This window comes from Aotus nancymaae, unplaced genomic scaffold (genome assembly GCF_030222135.1).
Source record: "Aotus nancymaae isolate 86718 unplaced genomic scaffold, 86718_ANA_hifiasm-v0.15.2.pri h1tg000039l, whole genome shotgun sequence".
In the NCBI taxonomy this organism is placed as follows: Eukaryota; Metazoa; Chordata; class Mammalia; order Primates; family Aotidae; genus Aotus; species Aotus nancymaae.
The window spans coordinates 10910646-10928806 of NW_026988453.1; the positions used below are offsets into that span (position 1 = coordinate 10910646).

Genomic DNA, 18161 nt, shown 5'->3' on the forward strand with positions numbered 1-18161 from the left:
GCCCTTTCTCGCAGGCCGCCTCATGTTTCCAGGACAGCGGGCCCAGAGTTTAGCAAGAAAAGAGGCGGGTCCCGGGGAGCCTGCAGGGTTCGGCCCCGCCATGGCCACGCCCTATCTCCAGGAGGCCAACGGGCTGCTCCTGAGCGCCAAGGCCCCGCCCAGCGGTCCGCCGATTGGCCCCACCGCCCCGGTTGCCTCTATTCACTTCCGCCTCGGGCGCGGCTCAGGCCACGCCCACTCGCTGTGCGCTCCTGGGCACTTTGTGAGTTCGGGGATTGTTGCGTCCCGTAAGCGGACTCAGAAGGGACTTCCCTGCTTGGCAGGCTCCCGGTTTTTTGCTCACCTCTGGATAAATTACGGCGTCTTCCGCGACGCGCATGGCGCCTCCCAGCCGCGGCAAGCGTCCCTCTTCTTCCCGGCGTTTTCCTGGGTTGCTGCTGGCGGCCCTGGCGTTGCTGCTGTCCTCCTGCTCTGGTAGGATCCCGGGGCGGGTTCGCGCGTCAGCGGTGAAGCTAGAACTCTGCTGGATCAGCTGGGCAGGAGGCGCGGGGCGGGGCTGACCGTAGGTCCTGCCTGCTTGGGGTAGAGGGAGAGGCTGGCGTTCTCGAGGCCAGGGGCGCAGTGCGCACATCCCTGGGGTGTGTTGCGGGGGATGCGGGGACCATTTAGAGCCCGAGGTGAAGCTTGTTTGCTGGGGTGATGTGCGCCGCCGGCCTGTGCGCACAGGTGCGCAGGGTCTGGCTGCGCCCCCAACAAAAGCATGCACCGTGTTTTGGGGATTGAGCCTAGTCCGCAAGGGGAGCGCGGACTGGGTGCCCCTGGTAAGGGCTTGCTTTGGAGTGCACAGGTGCGTGGGAGTGTTGCTAGGGCCCGTGCTGTGCCGGTGGTGAGAGTTTAACCTGTGTTCCCTGGGCGGGGCGGTTGGTGCCTTGGTGAGCGGGGTGTTCCTTAGCCCTTCGGCGGTATCCGCAAAAAGTGCTGCAGTGCGTCCGTCCTCTGTGCCCCATGGGCTGGGCTGGCATGGGCTGTGCTGGGCGACCTGGGGCCTGGCCTGGTGTTGGGAGCGTGCTGTGTGAAGTGGCCTGCCCTTCAGAGTTAACGGTGGGCAAGACAGCTCACTGTTTGCTTTGAATGGAGTGAGCGTGGACTCTGGGGCTAGGAGGGGCATGTTGGGTGAGAGCAGGTTCTCAGTGCCTGGGGTTAGAGAGGGTGGCAAGGGCGCGCCATGCGTTTTGGGCCTTCTGTGAACAGTCTCCGTGTTGCCTGAGATCCTATTGGTCTTGATTTTTAACTAGCTGCTTTTTTGGGACTTGGGTGGGTCATGGAATCATCTTCCTGTTCCCAACCAGTATAGATACTATCTGATTCCATTACCTAATGGCTTTTTGACATCGTTTTCCTTCTTTTCATTAGTTTGAGTCATGTTTGAGAGATGTGAAGCAACCTAAAAAACGCTGGTAACCAAACCTATTGAGAAATTAGTATCCTAACAAAGGAAAGGAAGTTATGTTAATCTGGTTTTCCCCTACGGCTCATAAACTAAAGCTGAAGCCCATCCCACTAAATTTGTTTTGTATTTCATTGAATGGAATAATACTATTAAAAATGCATACTAGGCCAGGCGCAGTGGCGCATGCCTGTGATCCCAGCACTTTGGGAGGCCCAAGTGGGGTGACTGCTTGAGCCCAGGAGTTGGGCAAGCAAAACCCCATGCAAAACCCCATGTCTACAAAAAATACAAAAATTAGATGGGCATGGTGCTGTATGCCTGTGGTCCCAGCTACTCTGGAGGCTGAGGTGAGAGGATCGCGTGAGCTTAGGAGGTGAAGACTGCAGTGAGCCGTGATCATGCCACTGCGCTCCAGCCTGGGTGACTGAGTGAGACCCTATCTAGAAAAAAAAAAAAAAAAAGCTAAGAAATACATGTTTATTGAACAAAACGAACAGAATCAAAGGACAACTATTTTTAATATTTTGGACTATTTCCTTCTGATTTTATATGCGCTTCAGGTGTATCTATGTCCAAAATTATATTTAGGATCCTATTACGTGTACAGTTTGTACGTTGCGTTTCTTTCCTTAGGAACATTCATTCAACGAATATCGGTCTTGAATGTCTGGTGCTATTACACTGGTAGGCAATCACAAACCGTTCCTATTTTCTTGATCCTTTTTTCACTATTTGTTTACACACACGTACATACAGGAAGATAAGCAGGGACTTTGTTTTGCTCACTGTTACAAGCTCAGTGCTGGGAACACAGTAAACAATAAATATTTGCTAAAATGTATTGGGAGTGGCAGACATTAACTAAACGTAATAGTAACAAATATATTATGAACCAAGGGAAGTGCTCTGGAGAAAAGGAGTGTAAGGTTTCTGACAGCATTTACCAAATGGACTGGAGGCAGGGAAGGCTTTTCTGCTCATCCAGCAGACAAAACTCTGCCTCTTTGGGGCATCTGTGCTTGCTGTTCTCAGCCCTGGAACATTCTCCTCCTGAACTGCTGCATAAACGGGCTCTTTTCTTCTGCAAACTCAGCTGGTATGTTACCCCCTCAGAGACCTTCTCTGACCCCCTGTCTCAGGTTGAACACATACAACCCAGTTCAAGTCCCTCTTCACTTGTAATCACCCTTTTAAAATGACCTTTTCTATTCTTTGTCTCTCCCCATCAGAATGCAGGGAGCTTCTCTGTCTTGTCACATTTGTGGTTCCAAAAGCCCAATTTGTTTGCCTCCATATCAATACTGACTCAGTATCCATATAGACATCTGTTAAATACCAGAAAATTAAATATACTATTTGGCTGGGGCTTAGAGCCTAGGAAAAACTTCCTCCCGCCTCCAGGAAGAAGGTTCTTTAAAGAGCTATGCTCAGGGTACCTAAAAAGCCAGGGCAGGGGCAGCTGAGGGCCAGAAAGGATCTGCCTCCCCTGTTCGTGTTGACTGTAGGGCTTCCAGTACTTAAGTCTTGCATCTCAGTGATCATTAAAACGTTCATTTTGAAGGAGGGTGATGGGAGGAGGGAGCAGTGGTGATAAGAAGAAAACGAAAGTCCTTCTATTTTCTTTTCAGATTAATGTTTAGAATAGACTTAGTACTAGAAGTTCAGGCTGGGCAACATAAGGAGATCCCACCTCTACAAAAAATGTAAAAAAAAAATTAGCCAGGTATGGTGTTTGTTGCATGCCTGTAGTCGCAGCTACTTGGGAGGCTGAGTGAGGAGGATCACTGGAGCTGGAGCCCCCACGGTCAAGGCTGCAGTGAGCCCTGATTGTACCACTGCACTCTAGCTTGGGTGACAGAGTGAGACCCTGTTTCCAGAAAAAAACAAAAAGGAAAACACACACACACAAAAAAAACAAAACAGGAAGTTGAAGAAGATAATGAAAGTGATTTGAAATAGAGGAACATAGAAAAATAAAATAGGGTGCAACATGGAAGAGAATCTTGTTTTTCCTTCTCTTCATTCTTAGTTTTGTTAAGTTTGAGGTTGATAAGGTTAAATCAAAACAAGTATGAAACCTAGAGAAAGTAAAAATGAGAACTCACGATGCCAGGCAGGAAGAATACGTGGATTAAAATAAACATTCAATTTTTGGAGCAACTCACTCTCACAAGGAGAAGGTTTTGTAAGCAGACGATGCTGCGCATGGGAGACCTGCTCTCTCAAAGGTGGTTGCCAAAGGGTTCAAGACAGCAGAAGGAAACACTTATCAAATTTCAGGCCAGTCTCATTCCTCCAGAAGAGAAGCTGCTTTTTTGGACAAAACCCCCAGTCTCATGTTGTGTGTGGTCTCTTCTGCCTATTTTAGATGTTTTCCTTATTTCCAGTGGAAGAAGCCAAGATCAGTAAGTGCTTACAGAGTAGCTTCTTAGTTTCCTTACTCGGCATACTACAATGCAGAGAGCAGTCCTTATCTGATCACCTGCCAGGATACCAAAAGACCGAGAGACAGGCAACACAAGAAATGGCTAAATCTTCTTTCTCCATTGTGCTGTAGAATGATTACTTTCAATATGAAATTATTACTGTATATTCTTCACATTGTTTTGTGTTTGACAGCAGGTGGACTTTGAGTACCAAATTTTTTTTTAATAGCTACTATGAGGGACATATTGTGCTGGGTGTTGTGGTCACGTGGATGAAAGGAGTTGGCCTTGTTAACTATTAAACACAAAAGCAGGTGATAGTTACCTGAGAGATCCATGCAGGGGAGAGTCCAGGGGAAGGTGACTGATCAGTGCTTTGTAGGGGGAGGCAGAAAATGCTTTCTGGAGGAGATGATGGGTGGATTAAGGAAGACAAGAGTTGAGCAGGAGTCATAGCTACTGGCCAGGAAGGAAGGGTATTCAGAGCAGAGGAAGCAGTGTGAGCAAAGGACCAAGATGTGATACTGCTGGCCTGCCAAGCTACTCAGTGTGGCAGAGTAGGGCAAAGGAGACAAGAAAGAAGGGAGAGGACTAAATCACAGGGTGAGTAATTCTGAAAAGCAACAGGCTCTTCCGGAATCAACAATCACCATCATAAATTCAGACTTTCATGTTATTTCCTGTCCTTTTAGGGCAGCTTGAGCCTTTCGTTTGACTTAGGACAACATGAATCCAAACTTGGGTTGTTTTCATTTCCCCAGGCACAGTAGCAGCAATTTCTTGAGTACCTAACTGGAGGTAGAATTTGACAGTGTCAGCATTTTTTGAGCACCCGCAGAGTGGGTAGAGTGCAGTAGAAAAAGAAGAACATGGTCCTTGAACCCCAGGAACGTGCCTTCTAAGAGAAGACAGCCTGAAGTGACAAGCTGTCAGAAGTCAGTGTTTTAAACTATGGAAGAACAATCTGAGTAGAGTGCTATGGTACTGAAGAAGACTTCTTAGTGGAGAAGTTAGTTTTGAAATGCATTTAGAATAATGTGGGGAAAGATGCATCCATATATATTTTAAGACCAAAAACATTAATGCTCTTTCTTCAGTTTACTGTGGAATGTTTATTTCCAAAAAAAACAAAAGCTAATAGGATGTTATTTAAAACATGCAAGTCCCATTTCCTTCGTCATCACCAACAGTCACGTAAACGCATGGAACAAACATTTAAAATCTTGCCAACAGCTTTTTTTTTTTTTCTTGAGATGGAGTCTGGCTCTTGTGGCTCAGGCTGGAGTGCCATGGCTCGATCTTGGCTCACTGCAACCTCCACCTCCTGGGTTTCAAGCGATTCTCCTGCCTCAGCCTCCTGAGTAGCTGGGATTACAGGCATGCACCACCACACCTGTCCAATTTTTGTATTTTTAGTAGAGATGGGGTTTCTCCACGTTGATCAGGTTGGTCTTGAAATCTCGACCTCAGGTAATCCGCCTGCCTTGACATCCCAAAGTGTTGGGATTACAGGCGTGAGCCACTGCGCCTGGCCTGCCAACAGCCTTTCTATTTTTTGTATACCACCTGCTGCCAGACCACAGTCCACAGCTGATTAAAGTGATACGATCTTCATGTTGTTATTCTCTTAATCCTAGATGCATGTGGGCCGCCACCAACATTCGAAGCTATGGAGCTCACTAGCAGACCAAAACCCTATTATGAGGTTGGGGAACGAGTAGAATATGACTGTAAAAAAGGATACCACCACTACGCTCCTTTTCTCACCCATAGTATTTGTGATCGGAATCACACATGGCTACCGATCTCAGATGAGCCCTGTGTTAGTAAGTAAACAAGGCTTTTTTTTTTTTTTTTTTCCTTATTGGCTCTAGAGATTTTTTCTTTTCTTTTTTTTTTTTTTCTTTTTCCTGCTGGCTCTAGAGATTTTTTTCTTTTCTTTTTTTTTTTTTTCTTTTTCCTGCTGGCTCTAGAGATTTTTTGTTTGTTTGTTTTTTGTTTTTGTTTTCTTCTTTCTCTAGAGATTTGCACACATTTTAGGGTACATATTTCACTATGGTGATTATTTTTTTTTTCTTGTGAAATGAGGTTTAAGATAGCAATGCTTTTTTACAGGCTTTGAGAAACTGAAATCTCCAAGATATCTTTTTCTTGGCAATAGATTGCCTAGGTGAACATGAATCTTAAGTTTACCCTTATAATAGGTAAATAAAGAAAATAATATTCCCATGCATTCAAAAGAGCAATGCAGAATTTTGATTTTGATTCAGATCTTCAACAGCTGGATTGAAAAATCTCAAAATTTTTTTTTTTTTAGGAAAAGTGTGTCACTATATACCTAATCCTTTACATGGCCAAGCAATCCTTGCAAATGGGTCTTATTCATTTGGAAATCAGCTGCACTTCATTTGTAATGACGGGTAAGTTGCTCCTTAGAGGAAATTAGGGAAATGTTAGTAATTTTATTTTTGTTTCGCTTTTCTTCTTAAGCATTCATGTATATTTAATTTTGCTTTCTATGTGACAAGTTATACTTCTAGCCAAACAACTCTTGGATGTTTTATGGGGATAGGCAAGATGTATAGTAAATAGAAAGAAATTGATATTGAAGGAAAGCAGAACTACTTGCTGTATCTGACAGTAAGCCTGTTGTAAGCATTAAGAATGTAGTAATCATGAGAATTTATCCTTCACAACTGAGTGTCCCCAACTGAAATCTGCCAACTCTTAGACTTGAAGTAGAGCTCACAGGAATGAGAGCTATTTCTCTCATTTCTGTGAGAAACAGAATTGCCAACGAAAGATACACTTGTATCCAGGTGACTCTGTAAGGTGTTACCCAACCAAAACTGACCTGATTAGCCTTTAACCATCATGTTGATCAAAATCTCTCAGTTGAAAAACCTTATTTTTGAGACTGCTACAATATGAAGCATCTCAAGAACAGGCACTGAGCACTCAGTAATGGTCTGCTCTGTAGGACTTTTGAAGTCGTATATATTGGGAATATTGGACATTTAAGAGAAATGTGCATTTAGAGAGTAAATGTAATTTTCTGTCCATTTTCTGTTGCTATAACAGAATACTTGAGGTTAAGTAATTTATAAAGAAAAATTTATTTGGCTTATATTTCTGGAGGCTGGGAAGTTCAAGGGCATGGCAGTAGTGTTTGGCAAGGGCTTTCACACTGCATCATAACATGCTGGAAAGTGAAAGGGAAATTTAGCATGTGCAAAAAAGTGAAAGCACAAGGGAGGGGATTCTTACTTTCTAACAACCTGCTCTTATGGTAATGAATCCAAGCCTACAAAAATGAGAATTCACTACAAAAATGAAGACTCTCTAGAAAGGCATTATCCCTCTTAATGACCTAATCATTTCCAAAAGGCCACACCACCTCTTAATGTTGTTATACTGGCAATTAAATTTCAATATGAGTTTTGATAGAGACAAACCAGATTCAAGCAATAGCAGTAACACACCATAATACAGAAAAAATAATGGCGGGTGTAGTGGCTCACACCTGAATCCCAGCACTCTGGGAGGTCAAGGCAGGCAGATCACAAGGTCAGGAGTTCGAGACCAGCCTGACCAACATGGTGAGACCCTGTCTTTACTAAAAATACAAAAATTAGCCAGGTGTGGTGGCACATGACTAATCCCAGCTACTCAGAAGGCTGAGGCAGGAGAATCACTTGAACCTGAGAGATGGAAATTGCAGTGAGCTGAGATTATGCCACTGTATTCCAGCCTGAATGACAGAGCAAGACTCCATCTCAAAAAAAAAAAAATAGATAAAATAAGTGAAACTTGGAGGAAAAATCACCTGTGACTATGTAAGGCAGTTTCTCTGACAGTTTTTAAAATTTGGTTAAGTAGAAATATTGGAATATTCAGTTAATAGTTACATAGAGCGGCCGGGCGTGGTGGCTCACACCTGTAATCCCAACACTTTGGGAGGCCGAGGTGGGTGGATCGCGAGGTCAAAAGATCGAGACCATCCTGGCCAACATGGTGAAACCTCGTCTCTACTAAAAATTTAAAAATTAGCCGGGCGTTTGGCACGTGCCTGTAGTCCCAGCTACTCAGGAGGCTGAGGTGGAAGAATCACTTGAACCTGGGAGGCGGAGGTTGCAGTGAGCTCAGAGTGGCCACTGTGCTCCAGCATGGCAACAAAGCAAGACTCTGCCTCAAAAAAAAAAAAAAAAAAAAAAAAAAGTTACATAGAGCTTGCTAGGCCCCCTGAGGTATACCAAAAGTTTAAGACATGGACACCCCTAAAGAAGTTCTAACATTATTGAGAAACAATATATACTGAGAGCTATCAAAGCAAAAAAGAAAAATGCTAAATAAGTAGAATTATTCATGATAATTACACCAGAAGTCCAGAAGGAAGAGAGATTCCTGTGAATTTAAATCAGAGAAGATTTTGAGTATACGAGTATACTCAATGAAAGTATTCCTATACTCAGTAAGCTATTCCTAGGAAGACATTCTGTTCTAAATAATACTAATAGGAGCTAAAACTCACGTATCAATATGTGCCAAACGCTAACCTATCTAATCCTCTAAACAACTCCATGAGGTATGTACTGTTACCCCTTTTAATCAACTAGGAAACTGAGTGAGAGGAACTTTAAGTGACTTGCCCAAGCTCAAGAAACTAGTAAGTTAAGGAGCAGGGACTCAAATCCTAGCATTCCAGCTCTAGGACCTGATCTCTCTACACAGTCCTTGTCCTTAGTGAGCAGAGTGGTGCGAGCAGAGGCACAGAAATGAATGTGTAATGTGATTGCAGGAGATAGCAAAGATGCTGGGCAGACAGGCACAGCAGATTTATTTAGACATCTTTGCTCTTGGCCAATATATCTTCAAATGGAGAAATTCTTTATTTGATTAAAATGCAGACTTAGCACTTTCATTATATAGTATGATGTTTTAGAAACTGCCCCCTCAAATTACTGCAGTGTAGAAAAGCAACCATATAAAAAGTTCTTCATTATTATGTGTGTCTTATTAATTGCTATACAAAACAGTAACCCTTTCTTTTCTCATTTAGTTATTACTTAATTGGTAAAGAAATTCTATATTGTGAACTTAAAGGATCAGACGCAGTTTGGAGTGGTAGGCCCCCAATATGTCAAAGTAAGTAAATTCTCTTTTTTAAAATTTAGACCAGTAGTTCTCAAAGTTTTTTGCCTCAGGGAACCCTTTACACTTTAAGATTAACAAAGATCCCAAAGAGCTTTCTTTTATGTGGGTTTTATCTATTGGTATTTGTCATATTGGAATTCAAATTGAGAGGTTTTAAAAATAATTATTGATTCTTTTTGGCTTTGTTTTTCCTAAGACAGGGTCTCACTCTGTTTCCCAGGCTGGAGTGCAGTGGCACAATCTCAGCTCATTGCAACCTCAGCCTCTTCAGTAGCTGGGACTACAGGCATGTGCCACTATACCTGGCTTTTTGTAATTTTTGAAGAGACAGGGTTTTGCCATCTTGCCCCAGCTGGTCTTGAACTCCTGTGCTCAAGCAATCTGCCCCGTGGGCCTCCGAAAGTGCTGGCATTACAAACGTGAACCACCACACCCTGCCTGATGAATTGTGAGAATAGACACAATACATATTAACATATGTAACTTTTTTTAATGAAAAATAACAATTTTCCAAAACAAAATAAAACTAGTAGGAATAGTGGCATTGTTCACACTTTTTTGCATATCTCTTCAACATCTGTCTTAAAGCAAGATTGGATTTGGCCTGTTGTGTTATCACACAATATGTAGCCTTTAGAAAAAAATCTCTATACACTTGTAAGGATGACAGTGAAAAAAGACAATAAGATTTTGGTGGTATTGTGAACCACCGATTTAGAAAATGGATATATTCATAAATTGCAAAGGATTTCTCAACCACCCACTCTGTTAAGCATATTTTCTCATTAAATTGTCAGCATTTCTTGTGATGACTAGAACAAAACTTAGCATGGCCTTGCAAAGAAATATAGGTATGTTAGTCTGTTTTCATATTGCTATAAAGAAATACCTGAGACTAGGTGATTTATAAAGAAAAGAGGGTTAATTGGCTCATGGTTCTACAAGCTGTACAGGAAGCATGATGCTGGCATCAGCTGGGGGTTTGGGGAGGCCTCAGGAAATTTAATGACTGGGAAAGGCAAAAGGGGAAGAAAGTGTCTCACATGGCAGGAGCAGGAGCAAGGTGGGGAGGACGGGAGGTGTTGCACACTTTTAAACAACCAGATCTCCCAAGAACTCAGTATCATGAGAACAGCACCAAGGGGATGGTAGGTGCTCAACCGTTCATGAGAAATCTACCCGTATGATCCAGCCACCTCCCACCAGGCCACACCTCCAACGTTGTGGACTGCAATTCCACATGAGATTTGGTGGGGACCACAGATGCAGACCATCTCGATGGGTATTTACACTTTAAGAAAATGAGATTTGTTCTGAAAGTTAGTCAATACATTAATGGTTTGAATTTGGGATATTTGCTCATAGAAATCTTCTTTTAAATTGATACTGAATTCACAACCAGCTTGTAGAAACCCTATATTGATGAATGTATTGAAAGCGTAGAAATTTTACTAATGCTGTCTTAATCTTTTATACTTCCTTCCCTCTTTTTCCACATTTTTAAGAGATTTTGTGTAAACCACCTCCAAAAATAAACAATGGAAAACACACCTTTAGTGATGTAGAAGTATTTGAATATCTTGAAGCAGTAACTTATAGTTGTGATCCTGCGCCTGGACCAGATCCATTTTCACTTATTGGAGAGAGCACGATTTACTGTCGTGACAATTCAGTATGGAGTGATGACGCTCCGGAGTGTAAAGGTAACCTTTCAATGTATTTCCTTCTTCCTTTGTACATACTCTGGAATAATTTTGTAAATAGTTTTATCTATAACTAAACAAAGCAGGCGTATGCACTTCCTCCTCCTGTATGATTGATTTTGAATATATTTTAATACAGGTCAGTTCAAGTCAAAAAACAGTTCTAGCTACAGAGTTCCCTATTTCTCACCTTCACATGTTCTTGGCATTTCATTTTTAACAGCGTGAACTACTGTGTATCTGCATGAGTTAGAAGTTTTTGTTTGAAAGAACCAAAAAAATAAATCAACACACAAAGGCCGTGATCCTATTTATGTGACATTCTGAAAACGTCCCACTATAGGGATAAAAGCAGATAAGTGGTTGGCTGGTTGTAGAAGAAGGGGTGGTGAAGGGTAACTCACAAAAGGGCATGAGGAAATTTTGGAGAGTAATGGAACTTTTCTTTACTATAGTGGTAGTTACATGATTATTTGCGTTTGTCAAAACTCATATAGCTGTACACTTGAAAGGTGAATTTGACTGTATGTAAATTATATGCAATAAACTAACCTTTAAAAATATCATTAAGGAGAATATATCATTTAAAATGCTTTGTATTTAAATGTTTAACATTTAAAGACTTTTTAGAAATGTTTTTAACATCCTGCATTCCATTCCTTGTCTCTGTTTCTACTGGAAATTACTACTTGGTACTACTTTTTCTGTTAAAGCAGATTTCCATTAATTCTGGAGTTTCTCTCCTTTTGCAGTGGTCAAATGTCGATTTCCAGTAGTCGAAAATGGAAAACAGATAGCAGGATTTGGAAAAAAATTTTACTACAAAGCAACAGTTATATTTGAATGTGATGAGGGTTTTCACATCATTGGCAGTGACACAATTGTCTGTAACAGTAACAGTACTTGGGATCCTCCAGTTCCAAAGTGTGTTAAAGGTACAAAGTTGTCTTTTTTCTGTCTTGGTTTGTTGTTGCTGCTGTTCATTTTAGACTTTATTTCTTTGATATTAACTATCAGTCATACAGAATAACTGAAAAGAAACAATTTTAGTATTTAACTGTGTTTTGTATTCATTTCTATGCCAGATGTATGACATGACATTCATATAAAATTCTGCTGTTGTGATTTGCTGTGCTTTTCCAGGGTTCTCAGCATGTTATGTACATTGCATGGGTATATACTTTCTCTGGTTCAATAATTTTATGTATAAAAAGTAGGTTACAACAACTTTTTGGAGTGAATTAAAATCCGGGCATTTTTATCTAAGTAAGTCAAGAAGGGCACAATTCATATAAATGAAATGGCAGCAATAACTCCCAGGTGGTTGATCTGATAACGTTGTTTTATTTCCTAGAGCTGCCTCCTTCCAGTACAAAACCTCCAACCTTGAGTCATTCAGGTTTAGTAGCTTCTTCCTCGTATTTCTTGAAAATCTTATAAATTCCTGGAGAAAATGCCAGTAATAACTCCCAAGTGTTTGATCCAATCTACATTATTGTTTTCCAGTGTCGACTTCTCTCGCTACAATATCTCCAACTTCCAGTGTCTCAGGTTTAGTAACTACCTGCTTATATTTTTTTCAAAAATCCTTTAAATTCTTGTTGATTTTTTAAAAAATCCTTTAAATTTCTGGTGATTTCCACTCATTCATCATTTTTAGTAATGAAACGAGGGAGGACATTTGTATAGCCATTTTAGTTGTTATACATAGTGATTCTAAAATTATTTGCCATAATCTGGGGATTTTATATATATATATTTATATATAATACATAAATAAATATATTATATATATATTTATATTTATATAAATATAAATATTTAAATATAAATATATATTTATTAAAAATAAATATATATATATCTTTGCCATAATCTGGGGATTTATATATATATAAATTGAATTAGGACCTTCCTTTTTATTAGTAAGATATAAGTGGGATGTATTTAATGCACTTAGCACAGTACCCGGTATATAGAAAGCTCTTAGAGCTAGCTAATACGACTTATTCAACACTTGAATTAATGTTAGGGAATAGGAACATCCATGTATGTTTGTTAATATGTATGTTTGTTTGTTAATATGTATGTTTTGTGTCATCAAATTGCTGTTTTATTCTTTTCAGAAGTGATCTGTTGACACTTTTACTGAGAATGTTCCTATTCCAGGAATTTTTCATTTTCTGGAATGCAACAAGTTTGAGTCTTCTGATGTGACGCATTTAAACAGGGAAATTTCTGCTGTCTCCAGAGCAAGAGCTATATTTCTGCCTCTTCCCTACCTGCCCCTCTTCCACACCTCATAATGTTATTTTTTTTTCCTCTTTACTGGGCAGTTTTATCTGGCAATAGCAAGTAAATTTTATAGCAACCGAAAGGCAGGAAAAGTCCTTACTTACTGAAATGAAATAGAAGACTTTTTGCAGGGACTCCTCGTCAACCACTGTGCTTATGACTAGAGAGATTATTTTGATATGACAGAAGGAATTATCGTCCTGATTTCAACAGTGCTGTCTCTGGTTTCACTTTGCTTGCAGCAGAAGCAAGAGACAGTAGTAATTGTGGGAAGAGCATTAGCCTGGGCAGACTATGCTTAGTTAACATCATTTCTCTGGTCTTTCATTTCCCTTTAGTTTAATGTGGGTGTCGAACTGAAATCTCAATCACTGGCTTCTAATTCGATTATATATTTACTATCTCCCTAATATTTTAAAGGATTGAGGGGAATTATGCATGTTAACATAGTAATTAAAATACCTTCTTATAGGCTGGGCGCAGTGGCTCACTCCTGTAATCCCAGCACTTTGGGAGGCCGAGGTGGGTATATCACAAGGTTATGAGTTCAAGACCAGCCTGTCCATGATGGTGAAACCCTGTCTCCACCAAAAATACAAAACTTAGCCAGGCATGATGGCAGGCACCTGTAATCCCAGCTACTCGGGAGGCTGAGGCAGGAGAATCGCTTGAACCTGGCGGGGGAGGCACGGAGGGTACAGTGAGCTAAAATCGAGCCACTGCACTTCAGCCTGGGTGACAGAGTGAGACTCCGTCTCAAAAAAAAAAAAAAAAAAAAGAAAAATACCTTGTATTTTTGTTTATTAGAAGGTGTAAGTACCCGGTGTATAGAAAGCTCTTAGAGCTAGCTAATATGATTTATTCAACACTTAATTTAATATTAAGGAAGTGATAGATCCATGTATGTTTGTTAATATGTAATTGGTAACTGGTAGCCTCTTGAATTGAGTGCTATAGGGTTTGAGGGCAGGAAGAGATGGGCTTTTTGGTGGACTGATATGTGAGCAAAACAAAATTGCATGTGGAATTCATACTCAATGAGGCATCCATGCCTACTCACATGCTCTTAGTGGGTGTATGCACTAAGTTTGTTGATACAGTCTTTTGAAAGAGTTGACAATAAGCATTTCATAAACTATTTATAAAACACTGATCTAGCTTAGTGCTTGAGAGCAGAGGAGAGAATTGCTTGTGAGAAAAAGTTTATAAAAAAGAGAAACTACAAGGGTATTTTTTTGAAAAATCAAAATTCCTCATGGGGTTGTCAGTCATTGCTCATCATCAGAGGACAACTAAATAGCACCATAATTATGTTAAGGTAGATCTAAATTACTAACATGAAAAAATAGCCAGGAACCCTAAGTGGAAAAGAGGACGATGTAAATTATAGTATGATACCACTTACAGTTTTTAAAAAAGATACATATGTTTACCCCAAGCACATTCCTTTTTTTTTTTTTTTTTTTTGAAACAGAGTCTTGCTCTGTCACCCAGGCTGGCGTGCAGTGGCATGGTCTCAGCTCACTGCAACCTCCACCTCCCGGGTTCAAGCGGTTCTCCTGCCGCCTCACATTCCCAAGTAGCTGGGATTACGGGCGCCCACCACTATGCCCAGCTAATTTTTGTATTTTTAGTAGAGGCAGGGTTTCTCCATGTTGGCCAGGCTGGTGTTGAACTCCTGACATCAAGTGATTCGCCCACCTCGGCTTCCCAAAGTGCTGGGATTACAGGCATGAGCCACCAAGCCGGCCACACATTACTTTTGTGATTTATTATTGGTTATCTTCTAGGATTTCCATTATAAAATACAGAGTATAGTGAGCATTCTTGTACCTACATCCTTACATACCTGTGCAGCTATATATGTAGGCAAATTCTAATCTGTAGAATTGCAAAGTTTGTAAAGTATGTGTAGTCTTCATTTTGATAAATAATCTTTAAAAATCAATATCAAAATTAAAGTCATAATTTTATATTGATAAGGCCCTGATGAATTTATAAAGTCAAACTTATTTTTCTAGGTCCTAGGCCTACTTACAAGCCTCCAGTTTCGCGTTATCCAGGTTGGTTAGCCCTTTATCCTACTGATACGGTTAAGAATTTTTTTTGCTTAAAATGTTTTTAAATTAAAAACTTTAGACATATCTAAAAAAATGTTAAAAATTTTTAAATGATAGGTGAAAAGTAACATCTTATTTTAATTTGCATTTCTTGGTTGTTGGTTTTAGTTTTTTTGTTTGTTTGTTTGAGACAGGGTCTCACTCTGTTACCCAGGCTGGAGGACAGTGGTGCGACCACAGCTCACTTCAGCCTCAACCTCCTGGGCTCAGGTGATTCTCCCACCTCAGCCTCCCAAGTAGCTGGAACTACAGGCACATGCCACCACACCCAGCTAATTTTTTCTGTATTTTTTATAGAGACAGAGTTTTGCCATGTTGCCCAGGCTGGTCTGTAACTCCTGGGCTCAAGCGATCCTCCTGCCTCAGCCTCCCAAAGTGCTAGAATTATAGGTGTGAGCCACCATGCCTGACCAATTTGCATTTCCTTAATTATCAGTGAATCTGAACTTTTTTTGATCTACAGTTATTTATTCATGTGCTTTGTCTATTTTTCTATTAGGTTTCGAAAATATTTTTCTTAGTGATTTTTGAGAGCTCGTTATGAATTAAAGCCCTTTTAATATGAAGCAAACAGTGTTCTCCAGGTTTTTTTGTTTTGTCAGTTTTAAGCTTGTTATACTATTAGATATAGATTACTTTTTCTAACTTTTAATCACATGAGTTGTATTTGAATATATTTTTGTAGAATTTCAAACTTACAAAAGTATATAGAGTAATAGATTAGTTTTCTTTCTAACTTATTATCCAAGTTAATGACTGTTAATAGTTTAGAATTTCTTTTTAAATCTATTTTTGTACATCAACATCTTTTTTTTAGAAAGTTTTATTTTAGTTTGGGGGTACATGTGAAGGTTTGTTACATAGAAAATGTGTCACCGGGATTTGTTGTACGTATTATTTCATCACCCAGGTATTAAGCCCAGTACCCAGTAGTTATCTTTTCTGCTCCTCTCCCTCCTCCCACTCTCCCGCTTCAGTAGACCCCAGTGTCTGTTGTTTCCTTCTTTGTGTTCATAAGTTCTTAACCATTTAGCTCCTACTTATAAGTGAGGGCATGCGGTGTTTGGTTTTCTGTTTCTGCATTTGTTTGATAACGATAATAGCCTCCAGCTCCACCCAAGTTCCTGCCGAAGACATGAACTCATTCTTTTTTAGGGCTGCATAGTATTCCATGTGTGTATGTACCACATTTTCTTTATCCAGTCTGTCATTGATGGGCATTTAGGTTGATTCCATGTCTTTGCTATTGGGCATAGTGCTGCTATTGGGCATAGTGAACATTCATGTGGGTATGTCTGTATGGTAGGATGATACATATTTCTCTGGATATATACCCAGTAATGGGACTGCTGGGTTGAATGGTAGTTCTGCCTTTAGCTCTCTGAGTAATCACCATACTGCTTTCCACAATAGTTGAACTAAATTACACTCCCACCAACACTATGTAAGTGTTCCCTTTTCTCTACAACCTCACCAGTAACTGTTATTTTTGACTTTTTAATAATAGCTATTCTGACTGGTGTGAAATGGTATCTCATTGTGGTTTTGATATGCATTTCTCTAATGATCAGTGATATTGAGCTTTTTTTTCATGTTTTTTGACCACGTATAGGTCTTCTTTTGAGAAGTGTCTGTTCATGTCCTTTGCCCACTTTTTAATAGCGTTGTTTTTCTCTTGTAAATCTGTTTAAGTTCCTACAAATGCTAGATATCAGACCTTTGTCAGATGCATAGTTTGCAAAAATTTTCTCCCATTCTGTAGGTTGTCTGTTTACTCTGTTGATAGATTCTTTTGCTGTGCAGAAGCTCTTCAATTCAATCCCACTGATCAATTTTTGCTTGTGTTGCGATTGTTTTTGGCATCTTTGCCATGAAATATTTGCCTGTTCTTATGTCCAGAATGATGTTGCCTGCATTGTCTTCCACGGTTTTTATAGTTTTGGGTTCTACATGTAAGTCTTTAATCCATCTTGAGTTGATTTTTGTGTATGGTATAAGGAAGGGGTCCAGTTTCAATCTTCTACATATGGCTAGCCAGTTATCCCAGCACCATTTACTGAACAGGGAATCTTTCCCCATTGCTTTTGTCAGTTCTATGGAAGATTAGATGGTCATAGATATGTAGCCTTATTTCTGGGCTCTCCATTCTGTTCCATTGGTGTATATACCTGTTTTTGTACCAGTACCCCATGCTGTTTTGGTTAGTGTAGCCTTGTTTGAAGTCAGGTAATGTGATGCCTCCAGCTTTGTTCTTTTTGCTTAAGATTTTCTTGACTATTCAGGCTCTGTTTGGTTCCAAATGAATTTTAAAATAGTTTTTTCTAGTTCTGTGAAGAATGTCATTGGTAGTTTGATAGGAATAGCATTGAATTGTAAATTGCTTTGGGCAGTTTAGCCATTTTAATGATATTGATTCTCCCATCCATGAGCATGGGACGTTTTTTCATTTGTTTGTGTCTTCTCTGATTTCTTTGAGCAGTGTTTTATAATTCTCATTGTAGAGATGTTTCACCTCCCTGGTTAGCTGTATTCCTAGGTATTTTATTCTTTTTGTAGCAATTGTGAATGGGACTGCTTCTCTGATTGGGCTCTCAGTTTGGCTGTTGTTAGTGTATAGGAATGCTAGTGAGTTTTGTACATTGATTTTGTATCCTGCAACTTTGCTGAAGTTGTTCATCATCTGGAACATCTTTTAGGCCAGACTAAAGGGTTTTCTAGATATAGAATTATGTCGTCTCAGACAGAGATAGTTTGACTTCTTCTCTTCCTATTTGGATATGCTTTGTTTCTTTCTCTTGCCTGATTGCTTTGGCTAGGACCATCAACATATTTTTATGTGTAGTTACACTGTAGTTTGGTGTTTTGTCTTTTGTTAAAAATGATGTCAAGCTGTACATATTTTTCTGCAACTTGAACTTTTTCCACTTACACTCTTAGATTGGAGATGTGTTTAGATTTATTCTCATCTTTTCTAATGGTGACTTAAATATATACCATATTTCATTTAACTGTT

At 40.0% G+C, this 18161-nt stretch overlaps 1 protein-coding gene across 11 annotated transcripts in view; it reads left to right on the forward strand.

Moving 5' to 3' along the window:
• The first annotated feature begins 257 nt into the window (after positions 1-257).
• The window catches only part of CD46 (CD46 molecule), a 34305-nt gene continuing 16401 nt past the window's right edge, over positions 258-18161 (forward strand). For 2 of the 11 annotated variants that reach the window (XM_021677304.2, XM_064360318.1), the window contains exons 1-9: positions 258-474; positions 5514-5702; positions 6194-6296; positions 8936-9021; positions 10536-10733; positions 11486-11668; positions 12088-12132; positions 12240-12284; positions 15050-15091. In XM_021677304.2, the coding sequence (XP_021532979.2) occupies positions 378-474; positions 5514-5702; positions 6194-6296; positions 8936-9021; positions 10536-10733; positions 11486-11668; positions 12088-12132; positions 12240-12284; positions 15050-15091 (988 nt within the window). In that variant the 5' untranslated portion in view covers positions 258-377. The remainder of the gene's footprint in view (positions 475-5513; positions 5703-6193; positions 6297-8935; positions 9022-10535; positions 10734-11485; positions 11669-12087; positions 12133-12239; positions 12285-15049; positions 15092-18161) is intronic. The other 9 variants (XM_064360320.1, XM_064360326.1, XM_064360322.1 and 6 more) reach the window with 7 other exon arrangements.